Source organism: Elgaria multicarinata, chromosome 2 (genome assembly GCF_023053635.1).
Source record: "Elgaria multicarinata webbii isolate HBS135686 ecotype San Diego chromosome 2, rElgMul1.1.pri, whole genome shotgun sequence".
Classification (NCBI taxonomy): Eukaryota; Metazoa; Chordata; class Lepidosauria; order Squamata; family Anguidae; genus Elgaria; species Elgaria multicarinata.
Window position 1 is genome coordinate 128,662,785 of NC_086172.1, and position 20,791 is coordinate 128,683,575.

The 20,791-nt window shown below is 42.2% G+C and overlaps 1 protein-coding gene across 4 annotated transcripts in view; it reads left to right on the forward strand.

The window, feature by feature from the left end:
* Nucleotides 1-20,791, forward strand: part of ZNF106 (zinc finger protein 106) — a 137,478-nt gene that overhangs the window by 12,263 nt on the left and 104,424 nt on the right. For 2 of the 4 annotated variants that reach the window (XR_010025073.1, XM_063117667.1), the window contains exons 1-9: nucleotides 2,713-3,331; nucleotides 5,998-8,118; nucleotides 12,348-12,981; nucleotides 14,149-14,218; nucleotides 14,700-14,854; nucleotides 14,943-15,003; nucleotides 16,578-16,937; nucleotides 18,946-19,735; nucleotides 20,406-20,461. Coding sequence is in view for 3 of the 4 variants with exons in the window: in XM_063117667.1 (XP_062973737.1) it covers nucleotides 3,090-3,331; nucleotides 5,998-8,118; nucleotides 12,348-12,981; nucleotides 14,149-14,218; nucleotides 14,700-14,854; nucleotides 14,943-15,003; nucleotides 16,578-16,937; nucleotides 18,946-19,735; nucleotides 20,406-20,461 (4,489 nt within the window). In the remaining variant the exon portion in view is untranslated. Of the gene's footprint in view, nucleotides 1-2,712; nucleotides 3,332-5,997; nucleotides 8,119-12,347; nucleotides 12,982-14,148; nucleotides 14,219-14,699; nucleotides 14,855-14,942; nucleotides 15,004-16,577; nucleotides 16,938-18,945; nucleotides 19,736-20,405; nucleotides 20,462-20,791 lie in introns of those variants that run through there. The other 2 variants (XM_063117669.1, XM_063117668.1) reach the window with 2 other exon arrangements.

Sequence of the window (20,791 nt, forward strand, 5' to 3'; positions counted from 1 at the left end):
AAAAATCATTCTGTTGATCGATCTCTGGAATCTGTAAGTGAATGCACAAAATTTCATTTTCATTTCTGTCTGGTTTGAGGGTTGTTCCCCCTCCAACAAGCCATGCCTCCTAGGTTCAAATGACACTACAAGCTGTATCCTGGCTAGTGGTTAGGCAAGCCACCATGGTTTTTTTACGTTGTGGTGATTGTGCAAGCCCATGTTTGAAACACACTGGCTCAGTTCACACAACACTTTTCTCTACTCAGTGGGAAAACTCCACTCAACAGTGGAATTTGTAGGGGGTACTCACCACACAACATGTTCCAACTCTACTGTTGTGTAGGTGTGGCCTCCTGTGGAGTGGAGTAAAAGTCAATGCAGTGTTTGATTGACAATTCCTTCGCACTCTCTCCTCCCCCAGTCCTTTCAATGGTATCCCATCAGCCATTGCTGCAAAAAAAGAATCACAGGGGCTCTCCTGGAGTGGCACTCCCTCTTTTCGCCGCTCTTGCCAGAGAACTCTATGGCCACTGGGAAACTCCATGGAGCCCTCCAGACAACATGGAACACAACGGTTGCACAGGAACTCTCCTCTGAACAGCGTGGAGATTCAGGGCTAGAGTGTTTCTCAAAAAAACCTCCACGGTGGGGTGCAGTTTTCCCTCCAGACAACACTTTTCTCAGTGGTGGTGTAACAACTTCGCAGTGGAGTTCTAAAACCACCATTGAGAAAAGTGTTGTGTGAACTGAGCCAGTGTTTGAAACAAAGGGGGAAAAAGAGCTTGATGGCTTAGAGGCTGGATCCAGCAAAGAGAGCAATAGCTTGATTCTAGCAGTTGAATAGAATACTTAAAGAGCTTCTTGCCCCTTGACTAATTTTACATCTTAGTAGCTATATAGAAAAACGTAGTACAGTATGCAAAACAAAAGGTGTCCTGAAGGGTGTTCAGGTAAAATTCAAAGGTACCCTCTTAGGTTAGGTTAGTTGACTCTGTTGTGGTATGTCTGCATTCAGGGAGGTGTTTGCATGTTTTCCCTGGTTGCAAGGAGCAACTTCCTTCAAGGAAGAAGCAAGTATTTTCGTTGAGTGTGTCAACCCCTTTCCTGGCAGCTTTTCAGGCTGTGGATTGTTTTGAACAAAATCCCTACAAACAAAATCCCTATGCCATATCACAAACTGTTCTTGGATGGCCCTTCCAGCTGAAAGTTAGTTTGCTGGTTGCAGCGGGTGGGAAGCTGCTGTCCAATGCAAGTCCAAAACCCTCTTGGGCTTGCAAAACTAGTTTGATTCATTAGATCCTAGTTTTTGTATTTATATAGGAGTTAGCTGAAAGTACACAGCTCTTCCATTTGAAAGCCTTTTTAAGAGGTTGAATGCTTTATTTAATAATCAGCTGGTCTCTCTCTTAGTGAAGTATGTAGAAGGGTGTTAGTCTAATATCTTGTGAGTGGGTGAAGGATTTTTCCCCCTTTGGTTTTGTCTTTCACACTTTTCAAAATTGCAGAGGTGGGCAAAGATTCCTAGGCCTCCGTTTCCTTTGAAGGAAATTCTTTACAGAATAGTGAAGATTGTTGTGACCTAGGAGATGGGGGCTTCTATCACTTCATTAAAAATATTCTAAGCAAGTGGTTTCACAGCTGTGCTGAAACCCACATAACAAATACACAGTGGCATGAAGCTTTAAAGTGAAGTAAAATACCTAAACTATGTTTGCTTTTCCTTTAATAGATAATGAAAGCTTTTTGTTTGTTTTTTAAAAAAATGCTTAGTACAATGATTCCCAAATAGCAAGTTGCAGAAAGCTGGCATATGTTGTCAGTATTTTGGATTGCATGGACTGAGAAACTTATTTCTGGCAAAAACACATAGGTCTTGGAACACAGTTTCATTAATCCTGTATTTTTAAAACCAGGGGTACTAAATGCATTTTTTTCACCTCTTCTTGACTGGGGATGGATCATTGAGTCTCGATCATTGAGTCTAAATAGAGTTTGCAATATGCCATCATTCTCTCTCCGAAGATTGCTTTTCCTTTTCTGTCTACTTAAACCTATTATGAATTTATGGAATTATACCATCGAACACTCAGTTAAGTCTATATTTCTTGGTTAACAAAGTGTTATAGAACAAACTTCCCCAGTGCCTTCCAGCTACTACAGCCATGTCATCCCCAGTCAGCATCGCCACCAGGCTGGCTGGGGATGATGGGTATTGTACTCCATCAGGTTGGGAAAGGCTGGTTTAGAATATAAGTCACAAAATGCATTAATGTTGTTGTTCACCTTCACTCTTCTCTCAAATGAATTTTTATTTTTGCATGTAGATTGCTCAGAGCGCTCTTTTTGTTTTTCCCGAAAGTACAACTCTGGAAACAAAATGTGGTGTGAGATTCTTTTTTTCTCCTTGGCAACGTTTCCTGAAATTGAAGTACGGCCACTTGTCTGATACAGTTGTTGTCTTCCTCCAACTGAAGCATGTTTGTGTCTTTAGGATAATCCTTGCAAAGCAGAGAGTGGACTTTATTTGGTTCAGAAGATGCAAGTTAAGTACAGTGAACTGGAGGCTCCCTTCCCTTCATTTGCTATGGTGTGGAGTCTTTGAATTCCAGGCCACTGTGCCAGCTGTCCCAGTTTAGGTTTCACTGTGTTAGGATTGGCTGCAGAACTGTTCTCTCCCCTCCTCTCCGCTGACTTTCATCGGGGGATGAAAGCTGAGACGGAGCTTAAATCTAGAATCTATCACTGGGTTTCCCCAGTGCAGCTGGCACCATGGAGGTGCTTCAGGGCAGCTTCTGCTAGCTCTGCAAGCCCTCCACTCTGCCACCACATACTCTGCTATGTTTCCTCTTAGAAGGTTTTGAGTACAACAATCCAAGAAGAATCCCAGCTGACACTGATCATTCTCAAGTCTTTTACCTCTTGATTGTTGGAAAAAAATCTGAAAACCACCAAGAAATCATCAAACTCAACCAACGCTGCAAAAGAAAAGGGCATATAAATCTGCAAGGCTCTATGAAAACTACAGCACGGATCACTAGGCCGTGTGTACAGTTGATCTGAGACTTGCACATTCAGAGGAAACTGAATTAAGATCAGCATTGTTTGCCATGCCTGTGGGAAGAATTGAATGTCCATCTTCTCCATCTTTCCCCAGGGACAGCAATCATGAGTGCCAGGTGTGTAGGGTGACAGTGGTGGGCTTGTCAGCATACGCTAAGCACATCTCCAGCCAGCTGCACAAAGACAAGGTTGAAGCCCATGATGCAGAGGAAGGGAAAGAAGAGGCTAACGAAGAATACTTTGACAAGGAACTCATCCAGTTAATCAAGCAAAGAAATGAGCAGAACAGGTAAGTGTCTCCATATTTCTTTGGTAGTTGCAATATGGAGTCCTTAAAGGCTCTTTGAACATCAAGAAATGGACTGCACTTTTAGCATAAGTCTGCAGTTGCATGCAATTGGGAGAGTACAAAGAGCTGTATAAGTTACTATTTTTAGTATACAAGTCTGATAGTCTGCATATGGCCTTCTAGGTAACGTTTTCAGAATAGATAACCATTGATTGATATAGCTTCTCCTGCTCTATATGATATAGCTGATCTTCTCATGCATGGTTATCTCATTTAAGTGTATTAAGATCCTTTCTTGGAATACGTTAGTTCTTTGATCGACATTGCACATGCCTACTGCACATGGCAAAACTGGATAACCCTTTGCCGCAGGTCACTGTGCCTTTAGCATTTATAATCTACTTTATTATACCTTTATTAATGAATAAAGGTAGTGAACTAGGTTTCTGAATTAAATGTGCATCGATAATTTAATTGTTAATAAAAAATATTAAATGGTAAAAATTATTATACGGAACCTAGAACTGTGCTTTGTTCCCTACAGTTCTATCAAGTAAACCTGGAAACCTTTTTAACTTCCTTTGAAATCATTGTTGTCTAGAAATGCTTTGGGATCTTGAATTAAATTCTTTGCCCAATTTATGTGTACATTCTGTTCTTATGGATTTTCTGCATAATTGTGCATCATATTTCAAACTGGCTGTGCACTGCAGTGTAATGTTCATTGCTTTTTTCATATTGTGTTTGGCACTGTTCAGTTTAAAGGGCAAAAATCTGCTTTGTAGTCTTCCATGGGATAGATCCAAAGATCCTGCTACTTCTGCTCACATAGGGTATAGTGGTGATCACCAATTCCCTGCCCTCCTGCGCATGCATAGGTGCTCCCCAAAACCGCTTTAGAAGGTTGTAAACTCTCTGGAGCCAGTTTTTTGGGGGGCTGTGGGACTGCAGATATAAGAGGGGAATTAGTGGACTACCTTACTACCAGTCTTCCTCAGCAAAAGTATCTTCCATTTACACAGCAGGATCTTTGGATCTAAGCCAATCTATTTTTAAGTTATAAATGAGCCATTCTGATTAGTGTTCCTCTCACAGCTTTCAACGTAATGAACCTAGCTGAAATAAATTAATTTTTCTCTATTCCAGAGTTTAGATACTCTAGAATGTGTGTAAAGTCTCCTGGTAGAGTCAAACTTGGCAGAGGAGAAAAAGGTTAGCCAAGCATTCACATAGCAGGATCTTTGGATCCAACTATAAGGTGCAGCACATTTTTGCATCCTATGATCTAGTCACATCGGCTGATAATGGAAAAATGTTCCATCAGTCCTTGTGACTTTCTTTTATCCTTGGAAGCTGCAACGATCTACAAATTCGATAATCACTGAAGCCCATTTATGGAACTCCTAGAGAGATTGAGTTAAAAAGGGATGTGAAACTTGAAACCTTAAGCATGCCTGTGATCAGGGGTTGTGAAGATGGATGCCATAGTGTGAAATTTTCATACCGTTATGTCTCCAGCAGCCTACAGGGAGAAAGCAAAATGTGCCTCTTGATTTTTACACGATAAAAATCTTGTATTTCACTTAATGTTGCTGGGAGGATTGTATTTTACCTATGAAAAAGTAGAATTCTCCTTGGAAGATTGCATGATTTTCCTGGCAAAACCTAAATCCGCTCCTGTGAACAGCCTGCCAGCAGATTGCCAAATTGCAGAAGTTGTAGCTTTATAGTCTTAGAAGCATTACATTATGCATAACACAGGCAAACGAAAACTTTTTTCCACTGGAAACTAGGCAAATTCAAAGCATGATTTGTACTGTCAACTATGCAGAACAAATAGCGTTTTAAATGTTGAAGCTGTATCTTCAAGACTAGGTCTAGTTGCTTTTCCCAAACATTTTTAAGAAAACTTTTTCAAAACATCCTTTCAAGATCCTTTTCAGTTAACTGTTCTGCTATAAGTGTGAGATGGGGGCAGGTATATCCCTTCAAGGTGCACAACTTCTCTCTCTGCCTGCCTGCATTAACTCTCTGATGGATAATGCTAAAATGCAGAAGAGAGAAACAGTTTCTGTATTCTTCTGTAGCACCAGAAAAGGCCTCTTACCAAGGCTATTCATCGCTGGCAGAGGAAGCATTTCAATGGCCAAGAGGGTGCACTTGCCATCATTGCCAGGTTAACTGGTGGCAATTAATCCTAGTTCACTTTAACAACTGACTGTCACGTAATTAAGCTGTGAGTATTTGCACCAGCTTTTCCCAAAATGGTGCTCTCCAGATGTTTTGGATTATAACTCCCAGGATTTCTGACCATTGGAAGATGATGGGATTTGCAGTCCAAACCATCTGGAGGGTATCAGGTTGCCTTGTTATTTGCCTTGTTATAATGTTATATAAACCACCCTGATATCCAGTGTGGGTAAAGGGTAGTTTATAGATTTTAAAAATGAGATAAAGGTATAGCTGCTTAGGCTGACCTTGCTCTTTAGTGCATGCCACAGCCCCTGCTTCCTTGGAAGAAATAACTGCTTGCTCTTGGTGAGCAAACAAGTGGCAAAACGTAAACATACAGTACTCCAAGTTATCTTAGATAGGGCCTAGTTGTGTGTATTATTGAGAATGAGTTGGAATAGGCTCTTTAGATAAAAATGTTTGTGTCTTTATAGAGCAGGTGAAGTGTGCCATGGGAACCACGAAACAGAAAGTGATGACAGGCGATTACAAAGACGGCAAGATGAAAGGACCACTTTTCAAGACAGAGATGCTTATGATTCGCCAAGGTATCACTGTGGACCATCGCAGAGGGATTGGAAATGGGAAAATGATGGCTTCTTAAACCCCAGGCAAGGAAAACCCAAACATTCTGCAAGGAACCCCAGTAATACAAACAGGCATCTCATCAGCCAAAGAGGACGACCCGGGTGGCATTCAAATAATTCCGGAGTGTCTTCAAATTGGTATCATAGCTATGGGAATACTGGAGGTGCTTGGCATCAGAATGCTGGAAGAGGAACATCAGGTTGGCATCATGGTGGAAGGGGAAGAAGTTCCAAGTGGATTTCTGAAGGAAAGAACGGCTTTTCTAATTGGCAGTCTAAAAATTTGGGAGGAAACTGGAAGCCTGGTCAACAAAGTGGAAGTGGATGGAACTTAGGAAGGAACAGGGCTGCAAACAATGGTTCCCAGATAGACAACATGGATGCTTCCTGGCTAAAAAGCAAGAGTATGCAGGATAAATACAGTAGAGAAAGGTATGCATGGCAATGGCAGGAGAGTAACACTGTGGCATCTTATACAGGCCTTGCTAATGAAAATGGCAACATGAATTGCTTATTGGATTTCACTAGTGATCAGCTACCTTCAGATGGGTTGCTAAACTTTGGTCTTCCTGAGCAATCAGATAGCAAGTCTTCCAAAGTCAATGGAAAGCATAGCAGCCCTTCCCGAGAAAAGATAAATCGTTGGGCTCCCTATCCTTCTCAGAAAGCTTTAGAGCAGCAGCCACTGCCTGATGAGAGTGTAGTTAAAACCTCTGAGAAAACAGATTTTGCCCATCTGTCACCCTCTCCAAAATCAGCAGATCCTAAAGTGAACAACCCAAAATTGAAAAAATGGGAAGAGACATATTCTGCATCCTCTAATTACAAAGTGGCATCTGACAAACTTACACCATGCAAGCCACCAACAGACTGTACCAGTGAGACAAAATCAGACCAAGTTGAAGGCAAAGGTAACAAGATGCCATCTCTGAAGTCCCCACTTCTGGCTCTTCCAGATATAAAGCCATCTTCTCAAAAAAGAAGCCCAAATAATCTATTGAAACATGTCCAACTTCTCTTATCCTCATCGTCTGGAGAATATCAGAACCAACTAAACTCACTAAATTTAGAGGCGAATAATTCTACCTTATGTACACCCCAACTGAGCAATGAATACAATAGCTATAACAGTTTAAAAGACATCAGGCACGTCCTTAGCAACAATGAAAACTTAAGTGAAGCATTACAAAAGGCCAAAGAAGAGTTCAAGTGCAGCCATTCTTTCCAAAACTCTCACTCAAGACCTTGTAGAGGTACTTGGACTGATGCAAATGAAGAATGGCGCATTGAGGACTCTGCGCATACCCTGAAGATGTGTGAGGCCCCAGTAGGTGGGCTGAGGGATGTGAGCTATGAAGATGTAACAGGAAACAAATGTACTCCTTCCAGTGCTTGTGCATCTTGTGATCTTGTTGAGTCTGACCACAGTGCTGCTAAAAAAGATAACTGTCTAGGAGAATTGGAAGATGCTGATAAAAAATATACCGAATTCCAAATGGGCTCTCTAGATGTCCTATCAAATGGTCAGCACCATTTAGATGTTGACTTGAAAGCATCACTGGAAGACAATGGTGATGAAGATGCTACAAAATCAAATGATGCCCCTGAAGAGGAAAGCTATGGAGGTCATTCAAATCATTTGCTACAGAAAGATACAGCAGGGCAGTCCTCGGGTCCTCTTCTTCCTGAATTGAGTAAACTTGGCTTTCCAGCATCTCTCCAAAGAGACCTAACTTGGCGCACAAGTTTGAAGAACAAAACAGGCTCGCATCTACCTGAGCCCAATCTCAACAGTGCAAGGCGCATTCGAAATGTTAGTGGCCACCGGAAGAGTGAAACTGAGAAGGAATCGGGGCTCAAGCCGACCTTGCGGCAGATTATTAGCGTATCTCGTAGAAACGTAAACTGGGAGCAGGTCCTTCAACAGGTGTCAAAGAAGAAGCAAGAACTTGGCAAAGGTCTACCAAGGTTTGTAGTTTACCTGCTTTGAAATATGGCTCTTGCTGAGTATTTTGTACGTACGTACACCATATATTTATTTTTATTTTATTTATTTAAGGATTTTTATGCCGCCATTCAGCCAAAAAAGGCTCTCACGGCGGCTTACAAAAGTATTTCTTGACAGTCCACTGATATATGTATCAGTGACTGCTAGTGCCCACTGTATCTAGTAGGAGAGATGGAGCAAACCACAGAAAACAGGAAAATTGTTATAGTTCGAAATCATAAATGCCCAGCACAAGATGATAATGATAAAGATGCTACTAATACTGTTCTCAGAGAAAACACAGAAACTATTCTTAAGCAAGCCTTAGCAACAGAAACGAAAATGAGGTGCATAAGATTCAAACTCATAAATGAACAGCACAAGATAATGGTGGTGATAACAGCTCTATCAGAACTAATAACAAATTAATAATATTTTAAGCAGCTTAAAAACCCCATACACAAGCAGCTTTTTATAAAGTAAAACAAATTGCAAAAGTGGTGAAATAATTTTAAGATGAATTAATTGAGGCGACAGCCCCATGAAAATTTATTTTTTTAAATTAATTTGTTCATTAGAAAGAAGGAAGCCATTGCAAGCTGAAGCATGTTTACTCAAAAGAAATAGCAAGCCATATATTGCCTCCCATGTCTTTTCTCAGAAGTAAGACAAAGGATATTTACTCAGAAGTAATGAAAGCAAAATACAGGGAATGAATCTCAGTTTTCTGCATTTTTACTCAGAAGTGAGCCATATTCCAAGACACAAGCATTAAGTTAAGCAGCAGGGACGCCCAGAAAGCAAAGCAGAGTATTTGCCTTTTACAAGTTGAAACTGCTCAGGGAGGAGCAGCAAAAGCAGAGCATTTTTAAAATATATAGTCACCTCAGTCCTCTTACAAATTGAAACAGCACAGTGGCAATTTCTCTCCAATTTTATTGACTTACTGGTAAAAGTCTTGTTAATGATGCTCAGCAGTTTAAAAAAACAGTGCATATGCTGAAAGCAAATTACAGCAAATCTTTCCTGCCCCAAGAGGGGAAAAACTTGGGGCATTTACACACCTCAATTACCACTAAATTTTAGGAAGCAAAGTGGCTGCAGTGCATTTGTTGATTTCTGTAACCTGTTGAGAGAGCAGGGAGCTAAATATGATCAATCCCTCCTCAATCATTGGATCAAGGCAGGAGGAAGCTGGGCAAAAACCAATCAAGCAGTTGTTTGGCCGATCAGTAAAAGAGGGAGAAAGCCAAGAGAATTGACAACAAAAGGGGAAAATTTGGAGAAAAAATAGAGAAATTGACACACAAACTGCAGTGCAGAAAGAGGTGGAGAGGACAAAGTGCAAATACACACAATCCTACCCACTTTATTACTCCCATGATCACACCCATTAGCCTGCTACATACAGCCATGCCATAAGTGAGTCTGCTGAGCTGGACTGACTCCAAGGAGTCTCTGCCCCTGCAACTGTGTATGCCAGCAGTCACATGGAGCAGTTCTTCAGCATAGTGTCTGCAAGGATGCCCATAATGGAAAGAAAAAGGATGGGGGTAGGGCCTTCATTCTCATTGGCTCCACCTTGCAGGAACCAGTGCAATGGTTCATATGATCAAGCAGCCAACTGTTACTTATTTAAGCCATGGTAGGTTGCAGTGCGTCTGGCAAGCCACTTTGAATATTCAAGCTGCAACTGTGGTTTGTTGTGTCATCCAAACCCAATGACAGTGGGTTGTTGGCGTCGGGTGGTTTGTTAACCACACAAGCAACTCATCCTTGCCAGATTCGGATGATGCAAGCTGCAGTCGCAGCTTGAATATTTAAAAGCCTAGCATGCACCAGCGTACGCCATAACCCACCATAAGCTATGATGGGTTTCAGTAATCATGTGAACCCAGTCAATGAGACTCCATAATGGTTACGTCACAGAAATAGCTTTCAGGAGGTTGTTTCCCTAGTTGACCTTTTGAAAAGACATTCTCAATACATTATTGACACAAGCAACCTGGCAAAGATGAAACATAGAGATCGGAGCTGGCAGCTGAAGAGAGAGACTAACAGTTGCACACATGGTGCTGAGAGTAAAGGGGCGAACACCCCACTTCCCTGCATCCATCAGTGGTATGTATGTATCCTTTAGTAGAAAAAGAAATCTATTAGTGGTATATATGTATCCTTTATACAAAACTCCCAGGTAGCCTATGAATTTACTGAATAAAGAAACCTTTGGGCTTCTTTTTTGTATGAAGGATTTTGTATCTTTTTCGTATAAAGGGTTTAAACAGTTTATTTTTAATAGTATTATGTAGATAGGATAAAGATTTTAAGAGTAAGAAATAGCTTCACGTTATATAAATGTATGTATCCGTTATTAAAGTTTTTTGCAGCGTAGCTGATGTAGCTCCATCTCATCTTCAGTTTACCTCCATAATGGCCTTCAGTTAACTAACAGCCACCAGATATTGATTCCAAGATACAATCATAGAATCATAGAATAGCAGAGTTGGAAGGGGCCTACAAGGCCATCGAGTCCAACCCCCTGCTCAATGCAGGAATCCACCCTAAAGCATCCCTGACAGATGGTTGTCCAGCTGCCTCTTGAATGCCTCTAGTGTGGGAGAGCCCACAACCTCCCTAGGTAACTGATTCCACCGTCGCACTGCTCTAACAGTCAGGAAGTTTTTCCTGATGTCCAGCTGGAATCTGGCTTCCTTTAACTTGAGCCCGTTATTCCGTGTCCTGCACTCTGGGAGGATCGAGAAGAGATCCTGGCCCTCCTCTGTGTGACAACCTTTTAAGTATTTGAAGAGTGCTATCATGTCTCCCCTCAATCTTCTCTTCTCCAGGCTAAACATGCCCAGTTCTTTCAGTCTCTCTTCATAGGGCTTTGTTTCTAGACCTCTGATCATCCTGGTTGCCCTCTTCTGAACACGCTCCAGCTTGTCTGCATCCTTCTTGAATTGTGGAACCTAGAACTGGACACAATACTCTAGATGAGGCCTAACCAGGGCCGAATAGAGAGGAACCAGTACCTCACGTGATTTGGAAGCTATACTTCTATTAATGCAGCCCAAAATAGCATTTACCTTTCTTGCAGCCATATTGCACTGTTGGCTCATATTCAGCTTGCGATCTACAACAATTCCAAGATCTTTCTCGTTTGTGGTATTGCTGAGCCAAGTATCCCCCATCTTGTAACTGTGCCTTTGGTTTCTATTCCCTAAATGTAGAACTTGGCATTTATCCCTATTAAATTTCATTCTGTTGTTTTCAGCCCAGCACTCCAGCCTATCAAGATCACTTTGAAGTTTGTTTCTATCTTCCAGGGTATTAGCTATCCCACCCAATTTTGTGTCATCTGCAGATTTGATCAGCGTTCCCTGCACCTCCTCGTCCAAATCATTAATAAAAATGTTGAAGAGCACTGGGCCCAGGACTTAGCCCTGTGGCACCCCACTCGTTGCCTCTCCCCAGTTTGAGACGGTTCCATTGATAAGTACTCTTTGAGTCCGATTCTGTAGCCAACTGTGAATCCACCTAATAGTTGTTCCATCTAGCCCACTTTTAGCTAGTTTGTTAATCAGAATGTCATGTGGTACTTTGTCAAAAGCTTTGCTGAAGTCAAGATATATGATGTCCACAGCATTCCCACAGTCCACAAGGGAGGTTATCCTATCAAAAAATGAGATCAAATTAGTCTGACAGGATTTGTTCCTGACAAATCCATGTTGGCTTCTAGTAATCACTGCATTGATGCAATCTTGGCATTTAAACCAGCTGGTCAGGGCAGAGCTGTGATGTTCTTGGCCTAGTGAGCCAGATTCACTGCAGTAACTCTAGATTTCTAGGTTTTAAAGAGAAGCTGTGATCAGAGTAACTACTTTAGTTCGTGTTGTAATTATTTCAAGTTCACTAAGTTTTTCAGTGGAACAATGGCAAACGCCATAGCTGTTCCTCCTCTCTGCCCTGCCATCCATCTCCTCTTTGCCCTGTCATCCATCTCAGTTTACTCCCAAGTGGAAAAATTATCCTTTCAGTAAGTAGGATCTTCAATAATATTGTGGGAACTGTGAAGTTCAAAGCTTTATATATAACAGCATTGTTGAGCTACCCATAGATGAAACTTAATTGTGGTTATAGCTATGTTTTAGTCATTAAAACTCTACCAAAATAAAAGATTTAAGTGTTTGTTTCACTTTTGCGTTTTAAGGTTTGGCATTGAGATGGTTCCCCTCATCCAGAATGAACAGGAGGATCTTGAGTTGGGTGAGGAAGCTGACCTGACCAGTCTTGAAGGATTCCACTGGGAAGGGATATCCATAGGTTCCCCTGGGACTGTTAGAAAACGTAGCCTCTCTGAAAGCAGTGTGGCTGTGGATAAGACAGCCTCTGTTTACAGTTTCTTCAGCAACCAAGGGACAAGCAAAGAAAATGAGCAAAGGCAAACCAGTTCAATTGCCAACACTGAGGATGTAACATATGGATCCCAGATGCTTGCAGATGTTGTGGCTAGCATGAAACAAGAGTCCTCTTCTCTTCCTTCCTCACCATTCATGTCTGACAGAACTGATTTAATTTCCAATGGAAGGAGACTCAGCTTACAGACTCCCCCTGAGGTTAACAGAATCCCAGCGTTTAGTGGACGAGAAGCCCAGAGAAGCCCTGAATACAGCGCCCAGTTACTTGAGAGCCAAGACATGCTGGAGATTCCAGGGGGAAGATACTGTATGGCTTCAGGCCTTGCATTGTTCAGCGCGCTTGATGCAGCAACAGACAGCAGTTATACATCAGGCAATGAGCAGAATGACAGCCAGGGAGCTGGCAAAAAAAGAAGAGCAACCGGAGTAAGTTGTCTGAATACCGGTAGAAATTAATGTTCATTTGCAACCATTTAAAACATGTTTCAGAATCTAGAAAATGACCATATGTGTAGTACTATCTTAACATATTCTGTGTAATCACTCTGGTTCATCAACCTTTGCATCTTCGTTTATAGAGATTATGACTTGTCATGAACAACTAGTTTGGCCTAAGGAATTTATCCTGATGCAGTGTGAATCCTTTAAGCTTGGAAAAAAGGAGGCTAAGGGAAGAACTGACAGAGGTGCACAAAATTATGCATGATGAAGAAAATGTGGATAGGGAGACATTTTTCTCCCTCTCCCTTAATACTAGAACCCAAAGAGGTCATTCCATGAAGCTGATTGGTGGGAGATTCGGCACCGATAAAAGGAAGCACTTCTTCACATAGCGCATAGTTAAACTATGGAATTCGTTACCACAAGATGTAGTGACAGCCACCAATTTTGGATGGCTTTAAAAGGGAGCTGGATAAATTCCTGGAGGAGAAAGCTATCAATGGGTACCTGTCTTGATGGCTGTGTTCTACCTCCAGTATTAGAAGCAGTAAACCTATATACACCAGTTGCTAGGGAACATGGGTGGGAGGCTCTGTTGCACCGTGTCCTGCTTGTGGTTCCCTGGTCAACAGCTGGTTGGCCATTGTGTGAACAGAGTGCTGGACTAGATGGACCCTTGGTCTAATCCAGCATGGCTGTTCTTATGTTCTTGCTTATTTGGAGAATAATTCTAGTGTTATGCTGGTGGTTCTTAGTGTGGTCTTATTTACCACTTTCAAGATCATATCTGTCTGTTCAATGTTTTATCAGTGAGGGACCTCAATAAAGAAATGCAGTATGCAGAATCCTGGCCAAATCTGTTTCATGGACTTTTGTCACCTGATAATATAGCGGATTGACCAAACGTAGCCCAGAGTAAACCCATTGATTTCCATGGGTCTGTAGTTAGTCATGACTACTTACGTCCCATTGATTTCAGTGAGTCTATTTTAAGTAAGACTAACTCTGCATCCAACCCTGTTTGTTTAAACACCTGATATAGGCTTGGTAGACAATTGATGTTATGAAATAGACACTAAATCTGTAGGTTATGTACAAAGCCTCAAGTACACTAGGTTAGCTAACAAGGAATGCTCACATTTTAATTTGCAGGAGGGATCCTCTCCTGAAATTCCAAGTCTAGAAAGAAAAAATAAACGAAGGAAGATTAAAGGCAAAAAAGGTGAGTGATTAGGAGAAATGAGTTTGCATTGCATTATTGTTTCTAGTTTACATTTTTTAGGAGGCCCTTTGTAGAAGTTCTACTTCTTACGTAGATTTATATCTGTTCATGCCCCTAATCTGAGTGGAAGTCAAACATTAATTGTGCCTTAGGTTTCTTAGGAATGGTGCTTTCCTTGGTCTGATAATGGAAGGTTGACTATTAGTTGTAGGGCATTCCAAGTTCATCACACGTAAGATGATGATGCTCCCATTTTGCCCTACACTTGATACAGTACGATAGCTGAGTTGAGTGCCGTTTCCTTGGTGGAAAGGTGGGGACTAAATATCTCATTTCTACCAGTTTGCTTTCACTAGGCTGCCATGTGTAAATTTACACAAATGGAATGGGCCTTGGAAAACGGATGTGTGACAAATGTGATAGCTTTCCATATGCCCTAGAAGTGGCCATGTCATGCCTTGCTACTGATTTTCTTTTGCAGAGCGTTCTCAGGTAGACCAGCTGTTGTCTATTTCCCTGAGGGAAGAAGAACTGAGCAAATCCTTGCAGTGCGTAGATGGAAGCCTCCTGCAGGCTCGAGCTGCTCTGCAGGCAGCATATATTGAAGTCCAGCGTCTGCTTGTACTGAAGCAGCAGGTACTTCTGCATTTTGAAGCCTGGTAGCTCTAGCAGTTTTAGAAGGATGTATTTGGATGGACCTGAATGAATCTCTCCTGTTTTCTAGGTATCAGTAGAAATGGGAACTTTGAGGAGCCAAAGAATTCAGATCCTGCAGGGGCTGCAAGGTAATCGGAACAGTCCAGTTGCTGCGCTGACACTTAGAGTGTTGTGAGCCGCTTTGTGAGGGCTCCTGCCCTGAAAGGCAGCTAAGAAATGCATTCAGTCAATCAATTTATAAGCTGTCCACTAATGATAATTATCTGGGTAGTGTGCAAAATAAGCAAAAAGCACAACACGCAATCACAATAGAATACAATTTAAAACACAGCAAAATACAACTTGGAATAAAAACAAATCACTTGAAAAACAGAGCAAGAGAATAAAACATCCCAGCACTGTAACAATCAAAATGGAGTGCCTTTATTTATTTATTTATTTATTTATTTATTTATTTTATAGATTTAATAGATTTAATACTTTGGGGGATCTACCTTCCCAGCATGACTTACAGTAGCCACTTAAAACACCAGAACAATCAATTATAAAATCTACAACTACTAGCAAATGAACCCAGTTTCACACTGACTGAAATAGCCCTTAGTTTGTTGGATACAGTGAAGCCTTCAAGCAGACTTATGCAGCTGTCAGAGTTGGACACATTGTGCCTGTCCTGTCTGAGTGAAGCCATACCCACTGGCATCCATAGGCACAGCCCCTGGCATGGGAGCTCCCAGCCCCCTGAGGGAGGTATCTGCCCACTCCATTCCTTGGTGGTGTGGGTGTACACTGCAGGGAAAAGGGGGCAGCTGTATAAATATCTCTTGGGTTACTTCCCCCACCCCTTCCCCTGCTTCAGACTGGATCAACCTTAATGAAGGCTGGCACCTAGTGACTGAAGTCAGTATTGCAGGCTTCAAACTCACTGACCCATTTAAATTAATTAATATTAATAGGCGTTTTAAAAAACCAAGCAGTCCCAAAGTGCAAACTCTAGGGTCCCCTTAGTATGCATGCCAAGTTTCAGGTCCATGGTCTTGGAGCTGTGGTACTGATAGATAAATACATCCTCATTTATTATAGAAGACAACACCAACAGCTAAAATAGTTAGAAAAGAAACCCTAAAATCATGCAAAAGCTGTCAGGTAATAAATGTCTTCAGGGTTCTCCTAAAAACCAATATAGAGAGGAAGGGAGTTCTAAAGTGACAGGGCCCCATGGAAATTGCCCTGTTCCTACCTGCTTAATGGCTGTTGCTTGTTTTGAAATTATTTCCTCTTGTGGCTTAGTTCCTTGAAATTATTCAAGGGATTCTAAAACTGTCATAGTGAGTCTCCCCAAAGGGTGATTAAAGTAAAACATAGGAAAAGGGGGGGTAGGACTTGGGGAGACAGGTAGCACCAGTGAGTGCTTCAGATTCCCTGAGGGATGGGAATTCAAAGAAGAAAAATCATTGGGAAAAGAGGATGCTCCACTAATCTCAGTACACCCTCCATGAACACAAGGGAATGGGATGCAGAGGCTAGCAGGGCAACCAACCACACAATCAGAAGAGAATGGTAAGTGAGGTGGCATCCCGCTTCTTAACCCAGTCACGGTGCACATAATACCTGGCTTAGGAAAAGTTGGAGCGGAGCTCACACGTCATATTTAAGAAAATGAAGGCCTTTAATGTGAAATGCATATATTCTGTCTCCTTAGAAACCTACGAACCTTCCGAGCAGCTGCAGCAGCTTCATCCCAGCGGCTCGAGTGAAAAAACAACTAGCAAGCTTCAGCTGAACCAGGATCTTCCTGCTAATCCAGGTGGTCTTGTCCCACTTCTGGAAGCCGCTTCACTTGTTTCTGCCCAGATAGGCCCTGTTCCTTTGGCAGCCCCTGTCCAAGTAAGCGATCCGCCTACATTCCAAACGACTGGTGGCATTGGAGCCATCACAGCCCTTGATTCATCTGTTCAAATCAAGCAAGAGCCTGTATCTCCAAAACCTGTGGAGGAGAGCATGAATATCCCCGAACAGAGCTCTCCATGTTCTCCACAAGTAGACCTTCAGTTTCAGGATGGTATGTTGCCTTATTTTATGTCAGAGGATGGTAATTCCATGTGTTCATGCATACAGAGTTTTGATATCTAAGGTGAACTGAGCGCCACTGGCCCAACTCTGTTCCAGGGCTGTAGGTGAGTAAGAGTAGGGACCTGCATAAACTCCCTTGTTTCCCTAAACAGAGGAAGGGAAAGAAAGGGTGGAGGGAAGGGAAAGAGGCAGCCTGCTGAAGAATTTCCAACGCTGTCTGTGCCTTCTGCAAAGACAGTCCAGAAACTGTTCTTGGCAAAGGAGGGTGATGCTCACTCTGGCCCAAGTTAAGCCTTTTCCTCCAAATATGGTCAGAGAAGGAGAAGGAGTCCAGGCCACTATACATCAAATAAATAGGAGAATTCACGGACAAGTCTATATTCTCTGTTAAGGAAATGGTCAGGAAGCAAGTTAATGACAATAACCATGTTGTTTTAGCCCATTTATGTTTGTGGGCTTTTTTTAATCATTACTTTTATGGGGGTTTGGGGAAAAACAATTGAGTAAGACTTCAACTTCTCACCACAGAAATAACGGGGTGAGTGAACTGGGTTTACATATTGTGCCTATTTCAATGGGTGTCAGATTCTTAATTACATAATCCAAAAGCCTACTATTTTTCCAGGCACATTCTTTCTTTGAATACTTTTCATTGAGATAAATGTGGCACAGCCCAAATCACTCATGGTGCCTTTTCAGACAACATGCTAAGCCATGGTTAAGCCACTAAGCCTTTTGCAGCAAATGGTTACTGAGTGTGTTTAAACCATGGTTATAGAGCCACCATGGTTAAGAATGGTTCACACTAGGGCTGTGCAAGATTCAGCCTCGGCTTCAGAAGTCCATGGTGTCGGCGGCCATTTTACGGAATAGCCTCTGGGTCCTGCCCAGCCCTTGTGTCCAGTGCTGCAAAGCCTGCAACTCCCAGCATGCCTAGGCAGGGAGGAAGAGGCTTATTGGGGGTTGGGAGCGACAGGTGCTAGTGGCCTCGCTGTTGCTGCTCCCGGTGGGTCACCCACCCGGCCATGTGAGACCCTGCACTGCTCACCACAGGGTCTGTGAGCACCCCGCAGCTGCCCATGTCCCCTGAGAGCCACCAACTTCCCTCCGTTTCTCGCTGATGCTGGGCCCACAGTGGTGAGGCCACAAGTACCTGTCGCTTCCAGACCCCGATAACCCCTCCCTTCCTGCCTAGGCATTCTGGGAGTTGTAGCTTTGTTGCACTGGACACACGACATGCTAAGTCATGGTTCACATGAGACGCTAATCCATAATGTTTAGCTGAAAATGCTTAACCACCGTGGCTTAGCATGTCATCTGAACAGGGTCATTGATCCAGTTCACACGTAACAGTAATCCATAGGTTGTTGGGCCCTCGCGGGAGCAAGCAAGTGCACTGCTTCATGACTCATCGCCACTTCCACTTTGTTTCCTGATTATAAATCAACTCAGGATTGCCCTGTTTGCTGCAATGTCCAAACCTGGTACTCTGGACTGTTGAGGGACAAACAAACCACAGTTTGAACCTATAGTTTGTTGTTTGGTTAAATTGGTAAACTGGGTTGAATTGCATTTATATGAATGCATTATCTCCAAGATCCTCCCAGTCAGCTCAGACATACCACAGCACTGCACAAAACTCTTAGCCTGTGGTTTCCAGCTGCTGCACTTTCAGCATACAAAGAACTTTACAGCAATTATCACATGCATCCTCAGAACAACCATGTGGAGGAGTTAATTATTTTCTCTATTATGTAGATGAAGAAATGAGATTGACTTGTCAAAAAGGAGTTGGAACCAAAATACTTTCTGGTTGTAGGCTAACATTAGATGCTAGATTATGCCGGCTAGCAAGGTGTTTGTAGTCTATATAGAGGCTACCTTCTTGATTGATGGCTTGAATTTACTTTCAGAGGTTCTGTAATTTACCACTGGAAGCCACCCAAATGCTAATCGTTTATGTTGGGGTGAAAAAAATGTATTCCGTCTTTTTCCAGGGAGTACAAGTCAACAATCTTCAGTGTATCCAGTTATCTCTGCTACCATGTCCTTGTCAGGACTCATTGATTTCCAAGAGCCTAATCAAGACATTCAGAAACCTGTTCCAGATAAGGGGAGGACCAGGTTATCTGGTCACCCTTCCCCTAGCTATTCTCCATCACTCTTTTTAGTGAAGACAGAAGAAAACAAAACACCAGTGGGCAATACCATCTCAGAACAGTGCAGTAGTTCCTTTCAAAGCCAGAGCTTTCCCTCTGAACTCCCTGCTGATAAAGATCCCAAACAGACAACGGAACAACCTGAGCAAATGGCAGTCTCTACTCTGGTCTCCATGGAGAGCAAACTAAGCAAGAAAAAGAAGAAGTTGAAGAAGAAGAAAGCACTGAGAGCAGCCCGTGTGCCTGAGAACAGTGACACAGAACAGGATATAAGTGACTCGAAACCTTATAGGAAAGTCAAGACGATTAAAGTGCCTAAAGGGGAAAAAGTGACAACATCCACCCCTCCAAAGCAAGAAGATGCAGAAGATGCTCAGGAAGGAAAGCGGAAGAAAGAAGAGAATGAGAGTGACACGTCTCTGGAATTTGTGGAAGTCCCCAAATCTCCTCTTGAAGTGGTGGCCATCAGTTCACCTGAGTCAGGAGATGAGAAGCCAGACAGCCCTTCCAAGAGGGATGCCTTGAACTCCTCAGAGCAGCTTTTGAGAGAGGCATCTCGGTCTGGCTATGATGAAGTGAGCTCTACTAGTGAGATTGGAACAAACTATAGGGATGGTATTGATAGAAGGTGAGTTGAAAAACTGGGCAGTAAACAACACTGCTGCAATGCTAGTGGAATTCACAATGGGGAACCAGCGCTTGCTAACCCATTCCAGATTCATTAATTAGTCCAAATTAATGCTTCTGAAATGGGACAGCTCAGCTGAGTCCCTTTCCGCAAGCTCCGCTGACGTGTCCCTTAAGAACTAATTTGGGCTAATTTCCAGGGTTGCACTAGCAAGCGATAGCTCACCATTGTGCTAAGCATTGGTTTCCACTAGCATTGGATACTGCTCTGCATTTGTACATTGAGTACCTGTGTTACTGTGTGTGCGCTTTAAAATCTGGGTATGATGGTGTTGGGTGTTACGGACTCTTAGTGATTTTGCAATTGGTCTTTTTAATGCTGTTTGTTGCACCAGGAGCCTTGAGAGGTGATTTATAAATACCGTAAGTAATAATGTAGAAATCTTCATTATGCCTTCAGTAAATAATTTCTGTAGAATCCTGTTTTGCTCAGTGCTTTGTAATTGTTAATGGCGAAGCACTTCTGTGCGGTCCTTGTATTCAAGTTGATTCCTTTTCCCATTAAATATTTTCCCCAGAAGATGTTACATTAAAGTATCTTGAAAGTATATCTTTCTTGTATGCATTGCATAATGTTTTGTAATAACAATGGCATTCTGTTTCTTCCATAGCGTGGCTCAGACTCAAACGTCCATATCTTCAATAAAAGGGTCAAAAAATTCATCAGGTACATCTATTTCTTTATTTGATTTTTAATGGAGAAACAAGTAGAATGACTTTTGCAGAAGGAGGCAGAAAGAATATCACATCATTCCTTTAGAACGTGGAATGACATAGCATCTTCTATATTCCTAAAAACCCAGATGCCAGAAACTTACTTTAAAATGCCACAATAATAAAAACGGAGATGCCCAAATTTCCATGCTGAATTTGTTTTCTGTGAAGCAGATGCCTGACACCTCTTAGCTCCTGGCTGCCTTTTAATCTGTATGATGAGAGTTAGGTCATCTTTCCTGATGGCCAATCAGTCTCTATTATTTCAGTAGGCTGTCACAGT